The following is a 21,104-nucleotide window of genomic DNA, read 5'->3' as shown; positions in this document are numbered from 1 at the left end:
CGAAATAGATAATTTGATTGTGAATAATTTATTAGTTTGATAGTGTGGGGAACACAAGAAAACTGCGAAAAGATTTGACTGGGAAGAAGTAAAATTAAACAGCCATAGAAGTGACATTAAACAATCCCATATTTTTATGGTTTAATGGTTATTTAGGATAAATAAAACCTTTTCAGTGTTTTCAAAATAACAACTGCATGATATAAAACTCATCACCGTAGCTCACCACATAAGAAGATAAGACAACTGTCTAGATAATAAAAAACTCTAGAATGAATATAAAATCCTGTGAATGCCAAAATCATTTTAGAAGGGTTCTTGTCAAATGTTCTCTAGCTGTAGTCCAGGCTTGACTTAGTGTCTGCAATCAGAAATTTAAAATCATCAGATCCAAGGTCAAAGCAATAAGCTGATCTTAACCTAAAACTTGTCCACCAAAATTGATTTTTTCAGTTCTCACAACAAAATTAACTTTAAGAAAAAAGTGTTACATGATAGCCTTCAAAAGTAAGTTTAGTATGAGGAATAAATGAAGCAACCTCAGGTCTAAATGGCAAGTCATGTGACTCTAATGTAAAAACAGTAAGCATACATTAGTGCAAGAAACAAAACAGAAAGAGTGCTGCATTACCTGCTCAGACAGGGGGGACTCGGCATCCATGCTGTGAGAGGTCACTTTTTCAGCAATAAGCGGTCCATTTGTTTCTAGTATCATCCTTCAAGGAAGAACCAAAATTAGAAAGTAAATAAAATAGTTGCAATACAAAGAAAGAAATGTGACTAATAACACATGCATACCCTCCATCAACAATCTCATCAAGGCATAAAAGAATAAGATCCAAGTTTTCAAGCGCCTCTCTTTTGTCAACATTGTTCCTGTAAATGGCACAAGAAGTAATATACAAGAGAAGACAGAAGCACGATGAGTAAAATGCATCTGTATTTAAAATCTAGATAAAAAAAATAATCTTGAATACCTTAAGAGAAGCGTGATTGAATCAAAGAAACCCTGAAGAACTGAAGCTAAAATGATCTCATTTTCATCATCGCCGCCAGTGACAAAGAAATGGAGATCTTGTACAAATTTGTAAATAATGATATTGTTGTCGAGTAATGTGATCTCAGCTAAAGATAATGTGAAACAATATACACAGTTACCAAAAAAAAAAACAGAATAAAAACGAGTAAAGGCTTCCACTTGGTGGTAAATGGCAATATAAAATAATGCTCCCACTAAAGAACTTAGTAGAAATCTTTTTAAAGCCACACAGGGAAGAATAACCAATATTTTATATATCTCAAATTTCACTGACAAATTGATCAGTCCAACATTCTGACAAAGTTCTTTCTTTAATTCAATGATAACAACAAATACCAGTACTTATAGTCTGGTATATAGAAAATAATGATTTTGGATGCATGTTGATATGCCCAAAAAGAGAAAGAGGAAAAATCAAGCTTAGTGTTGGAACTAATTTGGAGACTTGATAGAAATGGTGGGCATCATCAGAGGAATTAAGAGCAAAAGCACGAAACAAGACATGCTGGCTATTTAGAATGTTTCATAAAATGTTCTGTAAAAAATGTTGGGTTCCAGGTAAAAGATATAGAAAAGAAGCCAAAAGCTCTTAGTTGATTATTGTGAGCTCCAAGATTACTATCTATGCTCCAAAAATTACATAAACAACAAAAGACTTTTAAAGGCCTATATCTGCGTAACATTATAACCAGCAATACCTACGAAATACCAGCATATCAGCATCCCATATAAAATCATGATTTGGTTTTGTGATGAGTGTTTGTCAAACTCTGATGCCTACCTTCTGTTCGAGCATTTGTCTTAACTGTCTTACTGAACACAAACTTCTCAAAACCAATCCTTGAGCTGTTAGTAGGCCAGTCGTCTGAAAAATACCTGACTGCCACACGCTTTCCCTCTGAGTCGAGAAGAAGAATATTCTTTATCAACGGACATGAGGCCTACACATAGAATGTACCAACAATTCATGAAAGCAGAGTTATATCACACAAATCAGATTTCACCATTTTTTTTATCACGTCATTCCATTCATCAAGGAAGATACGCACATTTTTTTTTCGATAATCGTTCTCATTCATTCACACTTTTCTCAACACACTATTTCCGATACCAGTTCTCAACAACTTGTGCTACCAGCGCATGGTTGTGGAATCGAACAGTACAAAATCCGTATAATAAAAAACATGCCGATTGGAATGGAAGAATGCAGGTAGCCATAACTTATATACAGAGTTCTCATTATCTCGGAGAATCAAATTAAGCCTTTCAGTATTCAATTGTGACTGAACAAGAGAAAAACGAATCTCTTTCTTGTTTAATCTATTCTGTCAGTACTGTTTCCACTATTGCAGATATAGATTTATCAATTGATGCTATATCGATAAAGTTTATTAGAAAATAGTACTGAATAATATGAATCTGAAACTGAAACAGGCATAAAATCTCGAATCTCCAAAATTGTGGATCTCTTTTGGATTCATATAACTAATGAAAAAAGGGAAAAAAAACAAAGAGATATCGAATTTTGATTCAACCTTGACGAATCAATACAAATAAATAATGTGAAATAGTTGAGAATACTATTAAGTAGCAGATTGATGTATCAGTAATTTTCTGGTATTGCATTGTGATTAAGATTTGTGTGAAATGAAAAAGAGAGAAACTTGCCTGGGAAGCCATTTCGGAGAAACAGAATCAGTTAAAGAATGCGGGACTATATATATATATAATTGAGATTTTATTTGAGATAAAAACTTGTTAAATAAAAATGTTGGTAATATTATAATCTATGAAAAGTTAATAAAATTGATATAGTGTTTATATATATATATATATATATATATGTTAAATTAATGTACTGAAAACTTAAAAAATATTACACACAAATTGATTTATTTTTAGACTAATAATTAAGTTTATTAAATAAAAATGAAATTAAATAAACTTAAAAGACAATAATAATAATTAATTACCATATTGGTTAAAAGTTAACTCACTTCAAACTTATTATTTTACTTAATTTTGAATCTCATATCATTCGAGATTATTAGTCGAGATTAATGACAATTTATATTTTCATTTCTTTCTCGTCCATCCATATCTAACATGCTATCTTTCTGATTTGGGATTGAAATAATCACATTTTTCTAAAGGATGATTGAATACATATGAAGTAGTATATTCATATTGAATGATTATGAACAAGAAGAAGAACAACATAAATTGATCAGGGGCCGTAGATGAAAGGACCACACTTGCATTTCCAACTCTCTGGCTCATAATTTGCATACTGCACACCCAAATGACTACTTCTGCTGCTGGTGCTGGGCACTTGAATAGCTTCACATGGCGTGCAACCATAACACTTGTGCTCACAACTTGGTGGAATTGACCCTATTTTCCTCACTCCTCTGTTGTATGTTTTTTCCATAGCATCTGACATAACTTCCTTCTCCATTAAACCCTTTAACAAAGCAAAATCATCACACTCAGTATTAGGAGGTCAGAAACCATAATGATCTCAACTAAGCTTGATCTGCAATACAGTATTATTTTGCAGCAATTGCTACACGTGGTGATGATCTACTACCACTTAATCATTTCTCACATGACATGTTAACTCTAGGATACCAGAAATTAGCATCAGAAATGCAACTCCAACATGGGAGAAGGATCACATACCTTTTCTGACTCTACAGTATTCCACGGTGAAGACATTGGTCCTGGTGCCTCTTCAGGGCCTGATGGAGCAGAGACAACAACATAGTACAAAAAGAATGAAATAGTTAGTTATCAAAGAGCATTGTTCACATTTGAAAAGGCTGAAAGGGGAAGACATATATATGATCAAGCTATTTTATATCTGTCTGAAAATATATGGAAAGAAAATGGACACTGACAGAAAATTTGAAGCAGGTATGAATTTTATGAAGATATAATTGCTAATTATAATTAGCACTTAATGTTAAGAAGTCAAACATCAAAAGGGTGTGTGTAGTTTAACTAACCTGGATGGGACATGGTATCAGTAGGAAGAAAAGATCTTCTTGCCACAACTGCAAATTCCCAACTCATTATTTGTAGAGCTAGCAGAAAACAACATGCTACTTTCATTTTTTCTATTTTCAAAACACCAAATGATGAATGTGATGATGATGGTGATGTTGTTGTGAATCTTGCTTCTCCCTTCACAGCAAGAGGCAAGGCATGATGATGATTGATTTGGTGAATTGTGGAATATAAGTAGGGGGAGAAAGGGTAGCTAAGAATTTTTTGCAATTCCCAAAAAGATCAGAATAAACTTCAAACTTTTTATCAGGTCATTCTTGAACAGTGAGAGATTTTGCTTGAGAAGCAAGTGATTTTGCTTCACTAGCACAAGTTTCACCTTCTTTTGACACCTCACTAGGTGCTCTAAGACTAGTCTGTTTTCCACCCTTAAGCCAAGCCAAACCTTGTCTTTCTCCCATCTCTCTCAAATCAATCTAAAAGTAATGCACAATATATGGTGATCCACTGCTGCAGAATGACAGCACCCATTTTGGGTCTGAAAACACCTGCAACACCCTCATAATTTTTCTGACATTTCATATTAAAATATCAATTTTTACATCTAGACTGCAGAGCCATTGTCTTTTAGTGATGCTTTAATTTCATTGCCATATACAGAAGAAAGAAATCAATGGCAGGGTGGCAGTTATTATTCATATAAAGCTGGAGCAGAAGAAAAAAAATATACAAAAATAAGCATTGGCCTCTGCAGCAGCAAATATAATAACTGTGTAGCTGCAGTATTTATTGAGTTAGTTAAATGGATATATTAATGTTGTACTACTCTGGTTTTAGAGTCAACTTTGCAGGAGTTAGTTGTTGGGAAACAGACAAATCTCTTCACCAATATCCACAATTTTGACAATTTGTTTAGACCACATTAAATTTGGGTGTTCCTCATTTTCTGCTTCCTATTTTTTCCACACAACAGGTTTTAGTTTGAATGTCTTTGGTGTTGAATCTGAAAAAATGAAACTTTTACCTCAAAACTCTTGATTTATTTTATTCAATTTAGGAGTATTAAGAATAAAATCAAGTTAAGTTATATATTATTTAAAAAAAAAATCATTTTACATTATAGATTTTATGAATTTGGGTTTAAAATATTAATATTTTAGCTTGTTTAATGAACATTATAAATGTTTGTTTTCTATATCTAGAATTTATATAAATAAATGTTTTTAATATAGTGTCATTGATCATTGACTATTCAATAATTACATTTTAAAATTTTGTGTGGCATTAGACAAATTTTAAACCATTCAAAAATGTAATCCTAGTTAATCCAAAAGTCACGTCTTATATTTAAAACTTATCTATCTCAGAAAGAATAACAAAACCATAGCAGATATACAATGCAAGTTTGAGATTTTATTTTTGAAAATGAAATAATTTTCATATAGTTTTTTTTTTCTCATTTTCTGAAACATCTTTTATGAATCTTTATATTAAATCAAATTATTGTGTGTTTTCAATCATTAATGAGATAAAAACTTAGTAGCTTTTATTTCCGTTTTATTAGTTATTTAATAAAATATAACCTCTTTAAATGTGTTTATCATCATTCCATTCTTAAATCAATATGAACTATAATGAGATGTTCACAATTTATAGCTTAAATAACATTTTATAAGATTATCACTAAATATTTTTTAAATTAAAAAAATTAATTACTTGTCGTTTTTATAATTTAATTAATAGTGAAATATATTATCTAAAATTTTAATATTTTGTATACTTTTCAAAATTTTGATATTTGTAATTAATTTCAAACCTAATTAAATACCATAGTATACGGGTCTTCAGGTAATACCAATGAAAAGTATGGACAATTGAGTTAAATAAAAAATGCATTGGTCTTTTACTCTAATAAATAACTCTAGCTTACTTACCACATATGAAAGCAAACATTAACTGTATATTTATATTCTCTATATATAAATGTATGAGAATCTAACAAAAATAAAACAAAATAAAATAAGCCAGTATAACAATCTCATTATATTATAGAAAAACAATTTTTAAAAAAAACTTACATCAAGAGTTTTAATTTATAACCATTTTTTTGAATATTCGATTTATTTTAAATTTAATTTTTAAAGATTGTTTTTGAATTTATATGATATTGTAATTAAAATCGTTTTTTAATATAAGATTTCTACATAAATAATTTTAACTCTGTATATATTAAATGTAGTTTTTGTATAATTTTGCAAACTCGTACAGGTAATTCATTTTTTTAAAATTAAATATACAATTTATATAATTCTAAAATTTAAAAAAAATGAAATTTAACTTTAAATTGAACCAAATTAAAAAAAAAACTGAAATTATAAAAGAATGTGTCTTTTCATGATCATTCAACCATCCATTGGTCTTAAACTTCCAAATCAGAAACTAATGCTTTTAAAATTATTTCATTCATCAAATTTCTCTTATAATAATTTTTAATACTTTTCTCATCTCTTCATCTTCATCATTTCATATGTATTATTTATTATAAAAAAATTGTATATTACCCCATTTTTGAGCAGATCTGAATGCAACGCACGCTAATCCATTTTTCTAATGTTGTGACATCAATTGTGTTGTGCATTGCGTGTTGTTATTGATCACAGATATTCCATTATGCAAGGGTCATTCATGTCACTGTGACCACTTTTAAGAAGCAAGAGCCATTTTTGTTTCATCTCAAAATCTCAAGCACAAATATTCCATCTCTATTGCGTCACTGCAATTACACTGCAATTAATGACCAGTTGCAAAATGCAAAAGCCATTTTGGTCAACTTCTGCTCCTTCTCTTCAAACTCAATCAACCAAATCAAACAATTTAATAACCTTAATTAATTCAAATTAAGGTTTGGAACCAATGAAACATGCATCATAAACTAATCTATTTTTGTTACTATAAATGTAACTACCTGGGAACACCATGAGCCACGGCCAGAGTGTTCCATTTGGTGACATTCATAGAAGCAGTTACCAGTGTATCCTCTGTGCTGTCACCCTACTCATCACCATAAACATAACCGAGGTACCTTTTACCTTCTTTTACTAGGTTTTAGGTAGCTATTTAGCAAACTTCTTTTTACCCAAGAATTAGCTATTAAACATTCAGATCAAAACTTCCAGATTTTCTCATTGCCTCTCTCCCAGTCACACTCATTGGGCACACTGGTTTCACCATCTGAAGGTTTTCCCTCTACTCCATTAAGCTTCTCTTAAATGGTATGTAATATCCGACACTAACACACATAAATGAATGAAGTGTTCAATAAATATTTGTTGAGTGTCTGACTTTTAAAAATAGTAAATACATTCATTTTTTAAAAATATGTCTATTATACAAATAAAGAACAAATAATTTTAAATTAGACTAAAAAAAAATTCTGTTATAAAAAAAATAAAATCGATCATACCTGTATTAGTAATGGTATTAACTCTTATTAACAAAAGAAAATCCTTGGAACTAGTAATAATGGATTGAAAAAACATGCACAAATGACACGTTTATTATAAATCAACATCTTAATTTGGACCAGTTCTTTGTAGCTTTGGATTGATTCTCTTTCTTTCCACTCTCCGCGTGTACCCAAACCTTTGCTTTTTCACTTCTTCTGCTTCCAGAACCTACAAAACCATCTACTGTATGGTATACCTTTTTTGTTACATATATGGTATAAATATACACATGTAAGACACCTACTATTCTTCACTATCATATATATATTTAGTATACTGTGTGAATATTTGAATGAACCCATTCAAACACCTCGTGGGTTCATGAAGTCGCAAAATCCTTTTTTTTTTTTATTCACTATTCAAAATAACTCAAATTTTATGGAACCAGAAAGTCACATAATTTTCTATTCAAACAGAACCAGTTCATTGGCAACCAAATTTCCAAATGTCCACATTTTTCTAAGACATATGCTTTGCCTCTTCCAAACTTGTGCAGTATATAAAGACTCTCGGAAGTGCCATTTCAGAGACTAAACTCTTGCTGTATACATGAAACTATAAAACAACCTCACTTTTTAATACCAGGTTAGTTATTGTCTCGTCCTTCTATTTAAACTCTCTCAATATTTGTTGCTTTGTGCTTATGCTTTTGCTATGTGTATTTTATAGCTATTCCATGCACTCTACATAATATTCAGTTTTGAAATGCTTTTTATGATTCTTCTTTTACAGTGTAAAACCACATGTTCCCTCCAGTAATAAATCAAGTAGATCATTGTCAAATTGTGAATTGTTTTCAATTTTGAACATTGGTTTGAATAGCATTAATTTGGAGACTGGTTTAGTCTTTGATCTCTACGGTTACATGTCTTAAGGAAATGAAAGATATATGTGTGTTGGTTTCTGTTCTGAGAAGTGTATGTTCATCATTTAACTGTTGTTCTTCCTGATTGCAACTTTCACGTATACATATCTCAAACAAGTTGTTGCGTTACTGGTTATTATAATGCCGAACATGAAAGTTTTATATAATAAGAATACTGGAAAATGTAAAGCACAGTGTTGCAGATTTTTGCATAGGAATGGGAATATTTGCGGTAAACAAGGAAGGAGAAGTCACAGTGAGCTTCAAGAACGACATAAATTTAAATGATTTCTATAAGCCTGATCAGATAGCTGATGCCAGGGCTGAACAATCTACAAGTTTGAAGAGAAGGAAGGTTGGAGATCTGAAGCTCCAAACAGCATTCTCGTTCGACTATATGCTTTCACAGAACTGTCGTTCACAAGAGGATTCATTCAACAAACAAAAACCAGCACAAATGTTTTCTCCAACATCCTCTGCCCAGCTTGAATTAGCAGCAATTAAGCTTCAGAAAGTCTACAAGAGTTACAGGATCAGAAGAAATCTGGCTGATTGTGCAGTAGTTTGCGAGGAGCTGTGGTTTGCCCAATATCCAACTCTATTACTGTCTTCTTCTTTTTAGCTTATATTTGCATTTAGTACTACAAAATACTACTTCTTGCCAATCATGTAAAAATTTGAAAAAACTGTGTTATTTTAGCCTCTTCTAAGCATTAAAGAACGCTTTTGGTTAAAAATAAAGAATAAAATGAATAAATTTTTAAAAAGTATATAACTATTGAGAAAAAAATAGTGCATTAAGCATGTTTATAAAGTTTATATTAGCATACAAAATCAATGATTAGTGCTCTGTGAACTTTAAAAACGATTTTTTCTCTGGTCCAGGTGGAAGGACTCAGTGATTACTGCTAACAGGAGCTCTATATCCCATTTTGACTCTGATAAATCAGAAACAACTATTTCAAAATGGGCAAGAGCTAGAATGATGGCTGCTAAGGTATTTTTTAATATTAGAAGCCATAAACTTTAGTCTACTTTGACTAAGGAATATCTTTTTATGCACTTTGCTTCAATATTTGGGCCCATATTAGTCTTCTTTGAACCATTTTCATTGTCCGAAAGATGATGCACTTAACATAATTTGACTAGGACCAAAGAGACGTATTCAAAGTTTACCATCTCCTTTCTAAAAAAATTTCCTTTAGGATCTTATTGAATGACAACCACTTACTTTTTTTTCTCTGTTAGGTGGGAAAAGGTTTGTCCAAAGATGACAAGGCACAGAAACTTGCACTAAGACACTGGCTTGAAGCTGTAAGCTTCTACATCTTGACTTGTAACTAAATTCATTTTTTTAAAGATAATAATTTTTCTTTTGTTTGGTCATATATTCTGTGAGTCAATCCAAAGAAGCCAATTAATAGAGGCTATGGTTTCCTTGTATTTTTCAGATTGATCCCCGTCATCGTTATGGTCACAATCTTTATTTCTACTATGAAGACTGGTTTCGTAGCCAGAGCTGTCAGCCTTTCTTCTACTGGTAAATTGTTAATGGTGCAAGGGCTAGTATGGAAAAAACTTTAATCCTTATTTTCTATTTATTAATTGTATCTTGGTGAATGAAGGTTGGATGTTGGAGATGGCAAAGAAGTGAATCTAGAAGCATGTCCTAGATGGCATTTGCAGCACCAGTGCATAAAATACCTTGGACCAGTAAGTTCTTTCACTAAATATGGCATATTGTGAAGAAGTGAACTTTAAGTTTAACTCAATCTCATAAAACCGACTTATAAGGTGAGGTTTGCACCACCCCTCACGCCGATAAATATATGTTATGAGTGGTCCGATAACGGCCCGATAGCAGGTGGTCTGATAAGTCCAATAAACAATCGTTAAGAATAGGTTCGAAATTACTCCTATACCATATTATAAAATTGAACAGAGATGAATAAATGAGAAAAAGAAAGACAAAATATATGAAAAGGAATATTTGTATAATGCATATACTATAGTAATTCTATAATGCAACAATTGCATCTTATTAAGTGACAGTGGTAACATAGTGCATTCAATGCACTGTAGACTTCACTTATGAAGTTATGATGACTTTATATTAAAAGTTTCAATGTTGTTCCATGAATTTTGTAGAAAGAAAGGGAAGCATATGAAGTGATTGTAGAGGGAGGGAGGCTTGTTTATAGAGAGAGCAAGGACCTTGTACACACTACCGAGGAATCCAAGTGGATTTTTGTCCTTAGCTCATCAAGAATTTTGTACGTTGGGCAGAAGAAGAAAGGCCAATTTCAGCACTCCAGTTTTCTTGCTGGTGGTGCAACCATTGCATCTGGAAGATTGGTTGCTCAACATGGAGTTCTTCACGTATGCTACAATCTGTTTTATACGCATACACCCTTTTGAAAAATGCAAGATTCCAAAGAAAGAAATTGAAGAAAAGAATGTGATAACTAAAAATTGATATTGTTGTTCTAATAGTGTATCTTATTTTCATTTTTTGCACTAATGTTGTAACTAAATTGATCTGCATTTTACATCTTACTCAGGCTATATGGCCCTACAGTGGTCATTACCGTCCAACAGAGAAGAATTTTATGGAATTCATTAGCTTCTTGGAGGAGCACAAAGTGGATATGACAAATGTAAAGGTAAAACACAGTTTAAAAGCATCTCAAATTGGCCTTCAATATAAAATCACTAAGCATCAATTTGCTGAAAATTTCTTGAACCATTTTGTCTGCTGCAGAAAGATTCAACGGATGAAGATGTCCCACCTTCTCAACCTGCCAATGATGAGGAGCTGCCCTTTGAAGGCAATGTGGATGGTAGTGACTCTGCCAATGCCAATAATAATGGTAAAAGCAATGTGGAAGGTTCAGTACTTGAGAACAAGCCAATGTCAAGCAAATGGACTACTGGAGTAGGTCCTAGGATTGGTTGTGTGAGAGAATATCCAACAAAATTCCAAGTTCAAGCACTTGAACAGCTCAATCTTTCACCTAGAGTCAACCAGGGAACATTTGCAGGCAAAGCACCTATTCCTTCTCCAAGACCAAGAACTAAACATCTGTCACCTAAGCTTGTGAACATGGGACATCCTAGTCCAATGCTACATAGACATTGAAGTGCAGGACACTGCTTCAGTTTAAGCATTTTAATTTGGACCATTGGTACATATTACAGTAAGGTCACAAAGGAACTAACCCAAAAGCTTCTTTTTTTTCTTTGGGTTTTCATTGGCCAATTCATAGGGTGAGTTAGTTTCTGTTAAATTATTATTCATTATGCCTTAATAGTCCATTCTTGTGTAGTCAAATCACATTTGCAAATACAGCTATTTTTTATTAACTTCTCTTCCCTGCTTCTTGATGTGGATTTCATCAAGCACTTGGTGTTCAGCAGGTCCTGCTCCTTGTTTATAAAGTAAGACACTGAGGATGTTCACTGGTGCTGTTAAACCTTTTATTTATAAAAAATATTGTTCAGTATGGTTTCTTTTCAGGAAAGTTACCCCTTTTTAATTTTTATTTCTATGTTGAGGGTGTGTAAGTTATATTCTCATGAAAAAGATAAAAAGCTACTTTGTAACCTCCATTATAGCTTTTATATTTTGTTTGTTTGTTAGTTATTTTAATTAATTTAGATTTTAGAAAGTGTTCAAGAATATTTAAAACTAACCAAAATGATATTTATGTGAATCAAGGCTTTTTTTTTTTACCCATGACAAATACTTATATTCCTTTTTTGAACCAACAAATTATAAATATATATATATATATAAAATATCACAATGATATAATATGATGGAGTTTGATTTTAAGTTTACAAAGTTATATTTGACGTTAATAATCAATGTTCTCAAAATTCTCACTTTGAGTTAAATTTAAAGTTTAGTTCTTAAGTGTCAAAATAAAAGATTTGGTTTGATCTGATCTTACTTATAAATATCATTTAAAAATATAGTATTGGTTTGACTTGATCGATGTTTGAAATAAAATGTGATTTTTAGATTCAACTATATTTTTAGGCCAACAAACCTTTCTGGTTCCATTTATAAAATAAAAAATAATTTCTAAATCTAAAATAAAAAATAAAATAAGTATTTTTAAAAATTAAATCATATTAATAAAACTAAATTTAGTTTCATATATAATAATTTGATATTTAAATTATAATAGATGTGTGTATATTTTAATAAGATAATGTTTCTCTTACTTTTAAAAATATAATTATTATTTTATGAAACAATCACTACAAGAAAATCATGAAATAGAATCTAAATAATTATACCAAAATAATTAGTTGTAATAGTAACTAAATCAGATACCATTTTAGAAACTAAAAAAAAATGGTTTCTATATTACTTTATATTATTGTTAAATAGTTTCTAAATTGGTATTTAATTAGCCACCAAGGTTTCAAAAACCAAATTTAGAAACTAAATAATTGGTAGTTAAAAACTTGGTTGCTAATTAGATACCAATTTATAAACTATTTAACAATAATAAAAACTAATTTAGAAACCAATTTTTTTTTTAATTTCTAAAATAGTCTCTAATTTAGTTACTATTACAACTAATTATTTTAGTCTCTAAAAATTGGTTTCTATTTTATGTTTTTTTTAGTGAATTCAATCTATATTAAACTTAAGTCATATTTTTTTTATATGTAAATTAACTTTTTTTTCTAGTTTTTAGATCGATTTATGGGACCAACACTATTTGACAATCCGATGGTGTTAATGAGTTGGGAAGATTTTTTTTTTTCTCATATCATTAAATGTTTGACTTGACCTTTGTGAATGTAGGAAGAAGATTGTTATTTGATATAATATTAAATCTAAAGCTATTTGAGAGTTGAGGTTTATCAAATTATTTGGGCATCCATAAGCTTAAAAACCCTATAAATACATTTTATAATGACACATTATATACCTAATTCAATGTCTAGCTTATTCTTGTTTTAATTTTTTTTTTATAATAGGTGGTGTTTATTGAATACTATGGTGAGTACCAAAATGTACTTACTAATGTGTAAACTTATTTTTTTGTTACACTTAAAAGTTGATACAAATTGTGTTCTCTCTTGATAAAATAAAATATTCTTATAATAAACATTTTGATACCTATTAGACAAATAAGATATAAGAATAACAAATGTTGAATGAAAAATTTCTTACTTCAAGATTCTTAACACTTTTTTTATAGACATAGGTCTTGAGTTCATGATTTTTTTTAAAGATATTTACCTTGTAAATTATTGATTATCATAAATATAAAAATCTTAAAAATGTTACTTTTCTACTTTGAAGATTTTATCTTCTTTTCACATAATTGTTTTTAGTGCCGTATTATAAGTAATTAAAAATTATTTTACATGAATAATGATAATAATTGATTATATACTATATTATTATTGAAAGATCGAATTAATTGAAAGATTCTTAGAACTAATTATTGAGTCAAATTCTTCCTATACCTCTATATCTTCTTCATACATCTCTATATTTTTTTAATTCCAACTCTACCTGAGATTTTGTTTTGGTGGAAAGTTTGACGACTTCTTCTTCATTTTCAAGTGGTTTTGGTTACTTGTGGTTGTTGTTTGTGACGGTCGGTGGTGGTTGGTGGTTGAGATAAATTTTGTGGTATTTTTTACTCTTCGTTTTCTGTTTTTTTTTTTTTCATTCTTTGTGTGTATACTGGATTGTAAAATCCGTAACACCTCTTACTATAATATGTATTTTTAGATTGTACAATCCAGAAGATATTTATTAAATCATAATGTATTTTTTTTTAAAAAAAAATATTTCAAATTGTAGAATTCATAAGGTATTTCTGATATTTTTGGATCCAAAATACCTTTTAAATTCTACCATTCGAGAAGTGTAAATAAAAAAAATACATTTTCAATTTATACAATGTAGAATGTATTGTTTTAATGACAAATAATCTTTTTGATTATGGAGGTGAGAAGCCATGGAGTTGTACGGAGAAACAACCATTATTGAAGGAACATGTAAAAATGAGTTTGGGCTTTGTTATATTGGGCCTTATTCTAATGACTGTTATATTGGGCCTTATTCTAATGGGCTGTGTAGGGGTGAGGCCATGTCAAGAATCCGCGGATTGGTAGTGATGAGGGTCAAATCAGCGCGCGTGGGAAATGAGGAAAAAGCGAGTTTTTGATTTTTGAGTATCAGTGTCTAGTTACCGTTATAATGTGTTTTGATGAGCTTTTTCTTCCACCAATACACATTCAAATTTCAAAACTTCATTCTCTCTCAACCTTCCCTTAATTAACCCAACACCACAACACAACGCTCCATACTCTCTCTTACACACTGCAAAATTCTCTCTCTTTCACACTGCTCCACACCACAAGAACCTATACTTCTCCTACCCGTTCCGTTTCCTCTGCAAAAACGGTTGCTTTTCTCCAATGGGTGCTTCGGGAAAGTGGTTCAAGTCACTCATTCCTTTTCGAAAGACCTCAACTTCAACAACTGATCAAGTGAGTGAAGTAACCAACTATTTTTGTATGCGTTTCTATTTGGTCTTTTTCTGTCATTCACTATTTACAGAGCTTATCTGTAATGTGTAATCAGGAGAAGGGTGGTGAAAACAAGAGCAAGAAGAAATGGAAGCTATGGAGAGCTTCTTCAGAAGGGTCCAACGTGAAGAAAGTTGGTGATGCTGCTGTACCTGATTCTTCCTTTACTTATGCGGTGGCTGTGATGGTTCCCAAAGATTTCAAGCTCATCAAGCAGGAATGGGCTGCCATCCGCATTCAGGCTGTGTTTCGAGCCTTCTTGGTAACTTTCACGCTCATGGATGCATTAACCTACAATTTAAGATTGTTAGTTGTGTTCTGAGTGTATGCTTTCTAATATATCTTGAATGATTTACTTGAATCTCAAATTAGATCCATATTTATGATAGATGGGACTTTGGAAATTTGAAAATTTCCAACTTAGGATAAAGAAGAATTAAGATTTAGAAGTTGGAAGTTGGGACCTCCTGAGCTTAGCATGATCTCATCACCTATGAAGTTTGATTTTGTACAAGATCCACCAATAGATCGAAATTAGAAAACAATGGAGTGCCTGTGTTTTTTATGATTTCAAATAAGCTCAGAGCTTATCTCAACCCAAGTGAAAATGAATTTTCATATTCCTAGTCCGATTTTCAAGTGTCTCTTGTGATTAGTAATTTATGAATGTGTCTAAATTTTGTTGCATGTTTGTGTTCTTACCTTCTTTATTTTATTTTTCATATTTAACTTAAGTCTGTTGATACGTTTTGCAGGCTAGACGAGCTTTGAGGGCCCTGAGGGCAGTGGTAAGGCTGCAAGCTATTTTTCGAGGCAGGCTAGTCAGAAAGCAAGCAGCTGTCACTCTGAGGTGTATGCAGGCTCTTCTTAGAGTTCAGGCGCATGTCAGGGCAAGGAATGTGAGGAATTCTCCTGAAGGGAAAGCAGTGCAGAAATTACTTGATGAATATCGCAACCTAGCTGATCCTTCTAAGGAAATTGAGGTTAATAAATTGCGTCAAGATTATGTAACATTCTCTAATCATGATTCGGAGATGCTAACATGTAGCATTTTTGTTGTAACTGTTATCAGCAAGGATGGTGTGATATTCCTGGAACCATGGATGAAGTTAAAGCAAAGCTACGAATGAGGCAAGAAGGAGCTGTGAAGAGGGATAGAGCAATGGCATACTCTCTCTCCACACAGGTAATGAAGTTATTGGGAAGATTTGCTTATCTATAAGGTTGTTTCTTTGGTAAGATTTAGTAGCTAACAACTTAAAAAATGTGGTTGAAATATATGTTTTGCTTGCATATAGCAGTCAAGACTGGTCGCCAGTCCAAATCCTAAAGCCACCACAAAGGCGTTGACTCCTCTCAAGCATCACAATCTAAACAATAACAGCTTAGGATGTAGCTTGTTAGAACGCTGGATGGAGACCAAGCCTTGGGAGAGTCCAATCTACAAGAAGAGTGAAGACCTTGTTCCTGTTTTTCAATCAAGAAAGAATGGTGTGACATCCAGGATTTCAGCACTTAAACCTCCAATAACCAGCCAATCCACTCCATCATCTTCGGCCATAAGCTCTGAATGCATGTGTGATGATGTGTCAACTTCTTATACAGCTGGATCTCCATCTTTTCCATCCACCAATACTGTTTTAATGGAAGCAACAGAGGAAAGAGATGTTCATCAACCAAGCTACATGAATTTGACAGAATCAACCAGGGCTAAACTGAAAACTTGCAGGAGTTCTTCACATAATTCAAAGAGTCTCGTAATGGAGGAGTGTGTGTCTCACAGCACAACCTCAGGTTTGATAAATGGAGATTCTAGAAGCAGTTCTAATTCTGACCCTTCAGTTAACTTATGGAAGGATTCTTGTGCAACCCCTCTGAGGGCAAGTTACCAAAAACGACAAATTGGGGTATGAGTTTCTGTAACAGTGGCAACAGCTTGTTGTCCATTGCCACCTTGACTATTTGAGATGAAAATGCGTCCAAGTTAGGATAAAGGGCTAGTTGAGAGTGTAGATATGGCTTTGTTCTGTGTGAAGAATGAAATAGCAAACTAGTACACTATTTTAATCTGTATGGTGTTTTTTACACACTGATATATGCATAAGTGGCTCTCCGTGTGAATTCTAACTCTAATAGAAATTGAGCTTAATATGAAGATTGTATTATTCACCTTTTGGAAACTATTTATGCATTATTTTTGTTTCCCACAATTTTGTGAATTCCATTAACTCAATAAACTAGACTTCTTATGCGCTTAAGTCATAATTGTTGTGTGAAGTATACACAAGGACCACGAAAATTCGATTGAACTGATGCATCTGTACATGTGCTTGCATCATAGTACGCTCTTCTGTGGAAGAATTACAGAAGCTTGTGTGTGCATCATTTAACTACTGATTCTGGTCTAATCAGTCTAAAACCTGTTCTTGATTCTTGTCTAACTACTGAATTATTTTGCCGTGACATTTACAATTATACCAACCTTGTAAGTTTGACTTGATATTTAAGGTTCTGTTCAGTAAGAGAAAATAATGATGATAAAATTAAAGTACTCTTTTAACTCCTTCCCCCTTCATGAATTTGAATTTTTTGTTCCAAATAAAAAGGACAATAATATGTTGCAGCCTGTAACATTGTCAGTTGCAGGCTTGGTTGCTGGGCTTCAATTGGGATCAGTTCTCATCTGAACACCCTACATGTTTTAGTTGCTGGGCTTCAATTGGGAACCTTATTTTTGAACAAAAAAATTCTATTAACTAATTAACCTAGACTTCCTTAATAAATTAGCTACCTTGCTCTAGTTAAATAATACTACGCAGCTGGTGAGGGTGTCCCATTCTGCAGTACTACAAATTAACATTTATTTAACTTGTGATGTCTAATTAAGTATTATTAAAGTTTTTACAAATAAAAAAATAAATAAATGTCACATAAAGATTAATCAAAAGTTAAAGCTACCACAGTCTTTACTAATCTTCACATGAAATCTAATAAAGTAGTACTATTTTTTTATAAGTTGGAAAATGTAAATGTCACATAAAGATTCATCGAGAGTTGGGACCATGTTGAAGGTTTAGTCTTAAACTATCTAATAAATTTTCAATAAACCCCTTAATCATTTCACTTTGCTATTTAATATCTTGAACTGAATCTATCAGAAACAGCTCTTTTATTACTTGTGGACCAAAATAAAAATCATGTTTGTTTTTTCTGCACCAGTAGCTCAAAACTGCAGGGCAGTAACTGTCAATACGATGTGAAGGATGCAAAAAACATCAATTCAAGATTAGAGATGTGTAAGCTTTATTTGACAAAGCTTATCTCCACTTAAGCAACAAGAATAGTATAATAGTTAGTGAAATCACGTGGTCCAATTCATAATATGTAATGATGCAACATGCAGTATGGTCCAGTTGCAGCCAATCATGCAAGGACCACAGATTATTATGTCACAATTGAAGAATCTGTGCATCATTTAACTGCTAAGAAAAGATTGGTAGACACAAAAAATACAAATGAAACATTTTGAGTGCAAGAGAGACCAAAGAATGGTGTATAGTGAAAAGGGTTTGGAGAGTATATTGCATGGTGTAGGTGCAGAAGACGAGGGTGCTATATAGGCTTTCCACGTGAGAATATGCGCTAACAAAGGCAAGAAATGAGGATGCCGCCAAAAGTTGTAAATTTTTTTGAATGTCATTTGATGGGATTCTCTCAAGTGAGGGAAAGAAAAAGTGTGTGACGCTTTCTTCAATTTGGAGTAAGTGTGCAAGCTTCCTTTCATGGGGGATTGCCATGAATAGAAGGAAGACGAAGTGGGGGCAGTGGGGCCTTATAGGAGGCCTATTTTCTTGGATATCCCTTTTTCTGTAGGGCATTTCTAGTCTTGTTTCCTTGCTTTATGAAGAATATAACCTCTGTTCTCTTTTTCTTTCTTTTTTTCCCATTATTTGCACTGGCCATACTCATCAATACTAATGTACACCTTCACCATATCATCCATTTTCTGTTCACTCCCCTCTCACCATTCCTTTCACATTTCCATATAACCTCTTCAAACCTAGGGCTAAACCTACTACCTACAACTTCCCTTCTTTGTGCTCCCTCACTCTAAGCCTTATATACATAACTCATCTTTCATATATCATTCAAATTCAAACATAATACCAAAACTCATCTTTCTTTGCCCATTGGCTCTTTGCACTACTGGTTTAATTTGAATCTGAGGAATAGGATTCAAATTGAACATATGGGGCATCACTCTTGCTGCAACAAGCAGAAGGTCAAAAGGGGACTGTGGTCACCTGAAGAAGATGAAAAACTCATCAACTACATCACAACTTATGGACACGGTTGCTGGAGTTCAGTCCCAAAACTTGCAGGTAATTTCATTTCTCACTACTGTCACCAAACTCTCATTTCTTCATTCAGTACTTTATATAAACTTTTTTGTTCAACAAAATAAATATATATCAATTAAGGAGTGATATACATATACCAAAGTAAAGTTGTTGTGATAAAAAAAACTGATGAAGTTCTTAATTACCTATATGGTGAATTATTTTGTGAAGTGCAGGCCTGCAGAGGTGTGGAAAGAGCTGCAGATTGAGATGGATAAATTATCTGAGACCTGATTTGAAACGGGGAAGCTTTTCTCCTCAAGAAGCAGCACTCATTATAGAACTTCATAGTATTCTTGGCAACAGGTTTTTTATTTTATTTTTGAGAAATCTCCTTAGTAATGATTTCCCCGTTAATTGCTCTTTTTGATGATGATCAAAGTGAGCATTATTATATGAAAAAGTTTTGTTTGTTCACTTTTCTTAGCAAGAGGGCATTGTTTTGGACAGGTGGGCTCAGATAGCCAAGCACCTACCTGGAAGAACAGATAATGAGGTGAAGAACTTTTGGAATTCAAGCATAAAGAAGAAGCTGCTTTCTCATGATGTTGTTCCTTCTTTAGCCACATTTTCTGATATTCACACTCTTGCCAATGCTTCCATGGAAAGTTTCTTCCCTTTAACTGACAACAACACTATCCTAAACTCCCATCATCAATACCTTCCCATCATCCCAGCCCCAATCCTACAAGCCTTTGATCATCTCAACAATGATATCAAGATTCACATAAACAACAACTATAATAATAATAATGCCAACAATTTCCTTCATTTTCAGAATCCAATGCCAGAAACAGTGCCACCATCCAACAACATCATTCCATCTTTGTATGAATTAGATACATGGTCCTCCTTGGGGTGTGAACCCATTCATCTTGATCCAAATCAAGAAACTCAAACAATCATCACCAAAAGTGATACCATCGTTGAGAAATTCATCAATCCAACTACATGGGTGGAACCAACCATTGATATTCTGCCAAAAGTGTGTGAGAGCATCGAGGATTATGTCTGCAGCATCCCATTTTCTTCTTCTGCCAATTCACTACACAGACATGAGGATGCTGTTGCGTGTTACACACCAGGCATTCGTGCACAAGATCAAATTGTTGTACCCAATCAAGTGGAGTACATTGATGCCATCATCATGTCGTCAACATCATCTTCATCAATATCACTCTATCAAGCAGAAAAATAGGCATAAAACCTATCATTCCTTTTGAAGTTTGGTGTCATCATCATAAGCATTGATTACTATTATATAATAGGTTAATTTTATGTGTATATATAATTGAGTAGTGGGAGTCTTGTGATGAGGTAAATTAATTCCATGCATTCTAAGAGGGGGGGTAATATGCATTTAATTTTGTCTTGAATTTTGGAATAAGAGGGTAAGTGGAACGATCTCGTATTGGCAAACCTCAGAGCCATGCTAGTTCTGGCTCTCTTCCATTAAACGATGTTGGCTTATGTTCCATAAATGTATGTAGGTTCTTTCACATGTTTGTCAACTAAAAGTACGTATCCATGTATGATTTTTATTTCTCTTGTGAAGTGCTGGATGTTGTATAACAATCATATGCATAGTTATGTGCACTTTAAGTTGACTCAGTGCCCTTTGTTTCCCTCTCTCTCTCTCTCTCTCTCTCTGACAACGTAATAACAAAGACAAAAACCGTACAAACAAACACCATAGTCAACTTGTTGGCACTTGAGGC

At 32.6% G+C, this 21,104-nt stretch overlaps 5 protein-coding genes across 13 annotated transcripts; 3 read left to right on the top strand and 2 right to left on the bottom strand.

Annotated features, from left to right (window-relative positions):
- Positions 1–88: 88 nt before the first annotated feature.
- LOC137834421 (coatomer subunit zeta-2) lies at positions 89–2,719 on the bottom strand. The gene is made up of 7 exons (XM_090302965.1): positions 2,708–2,719; positions 2,375–2,524; positions 1,821–1,980; positions 978–1,125; positions 799–876; positions 632–716; positions 89–361 (listed from the first exon to the last, which is right to left on the bottom strand). The coding sequence occupies exons 1-7, from the start codon at positions 2,717–2,719 to the stop codon at positions 302–304; spliced, it is 693 nt and encodes a 230-aa protein (XP_090159091.1). The 3' UTR covers positions 89–301.
- A 377-nt stretch (positions 2,720–3,096) lies between these two features.
- On the bottom strand, positions 3,097–4,450 carry LOC137835840 (EPIDERMAL PATTERNING FACTOR-like protein 6). Its single transcript, XM_068644555.2, has 3 exons — positions 4,048–4,450; positions 3,722–3,780; positions 3,097–3,503 (listed from the first exon to the last, which is right to left on the bottom strand). The coding sequence occupies exons 1-3, from the start codon at positions 4,151–4,153 to the stop codon at positions 3,267–3,269; spliced, it is 402 nt and encodes a 133-aa protein (XP_068500656.2). The 5' UTR covers positions 4,154–4,450; the 3' UTR covers positions 3,097–3,266.
- Positions 4,451–7,028: 2,578 nt separating this feature from the next.
- Positions 7,029–11,922, top strand: LOC137835833 (IQ domain-containing protein IQM1). 8 transcript variants are annotated; one of them, XR_011085159.2, is made up of 12 exons: positions 7,032–7,126; positions 7,225–7,285; positions 8,051–8,139; positions 8,623–8,998; positions 9,305–9,416; positions 9,668–9,733; positions 9,871–9,959; positions 10,045–10,132; positions 10,568–10,798; positions 10,981–11,082; positions 11,181–11,686; positions 11,820–11,922. XR_011085159.2 is itself a non-coding variant. In XM_090302697.1 (11 exons), the coding sequence occupies exons 4-11, from the start codon at positions 8,637–8,639 to the stop codon at positions 11,556–11,558; spliced, it is 1,428 nt and encodes a 475-aa protein (XP_090158823.1). In that variant the 5' UTR covers positions 7,046–7,126; positions 7,225–7,285; positions 8,051–8,139; positions 8,615–8,636; the 3' UTR covers positions 11,559–11,922. The 8 variants fall into 8 exon arrangements, 6 of the variants coding, with proteins under 6 accessions (XP_068500646.2, XP_068500647.2, XP_068500644.2 ...); XR_011085158.2 differs by having other exon boundaries at positions 7,032–7,285; positions 8,615–8,998; XM_090302697.1 differs by having other exon boundaries at positions 7,046–7,126; positions 8,615–8,998; positions 11,181–11,922.
- Positions 11,923–14,678: 2,756 nt separating this feature from the next.
- LOC137835832 (protein IQ-DOMAIN 6) lies at positions 14,679–17,174 on the top strand. Of its 2 annotated transcripts, none has more exons than XM_068644541.2 (5): positions 14,679–14,947; positions 15,042–15,248; positions 15,742–15,969; positions 16,059–16,172; positions 16,285–17,174. In XM_068644541.2, exons 1-5 carry the CDS (start codon positions 14,876–14,878, stop codon positions 16,897–16,899), a joined length of 1,236 nt encoding a protein of 411 aa, XP_068500642.2. In that variant the 5' UTR covers positions 14,679–14,875; the 3' UTR covers positions 16,900–17,174. The 2 variants fall into 2 exon arrangements, with proteins under 2 accessions (XP_068500642.2, XP_068500643.2); XM_068644542.2 differs by having other exon boundaries at positions 14,687–14,947; positions 16,288–17,174.
- A 1,760-nt stretch (positions 17,175–18,934) lies between these two features.
- On the top strand, positions 18,935–20,885 carry LOC137835831 (transcription factor MYB53-like). The gene is made up of 3 exons (XM_090301981.1): positions 18,935–19,368; positions 19,563–19,692; positions 19,837–20,885. Exons 1-3 carry the CDS (start codon positions 19,236–19,238, stop codon positions 20,582–20,584), a joined length of 1,011 nt encoding a protein of 336 aa, XP_090158107.1. The 5' UTR covers positions 18,935–19,235; the 3' UTR covers positions 20,585–20,885.
- The last annotated feature ends 219 nt before the right edge of the window (positions 20,886–21,104 follow it).

The sequence above is a fragment of the Phaseolus vulgaris genome, chromosome 5 (genome assembly GCF_051622355.1).
Source record: "Phaseolus vulgaris cultivar YP4 chromosome 5, ASM5162235v1, whole genome shotgun sequence".
Taxonomy (NCBI): domain Eukaryota; kingdom Viridiplantae; phylum Streptophyta; class Magnoliopsida; order Fabales; family Fabaceae; genus Phaseolus; species Phaseolus vulgaris.
The sequence above is the reverse complement of the archived record's forward strand: the minus strand, read 5'-3'. Positions and strand labels throughout refer to the sequence as shown.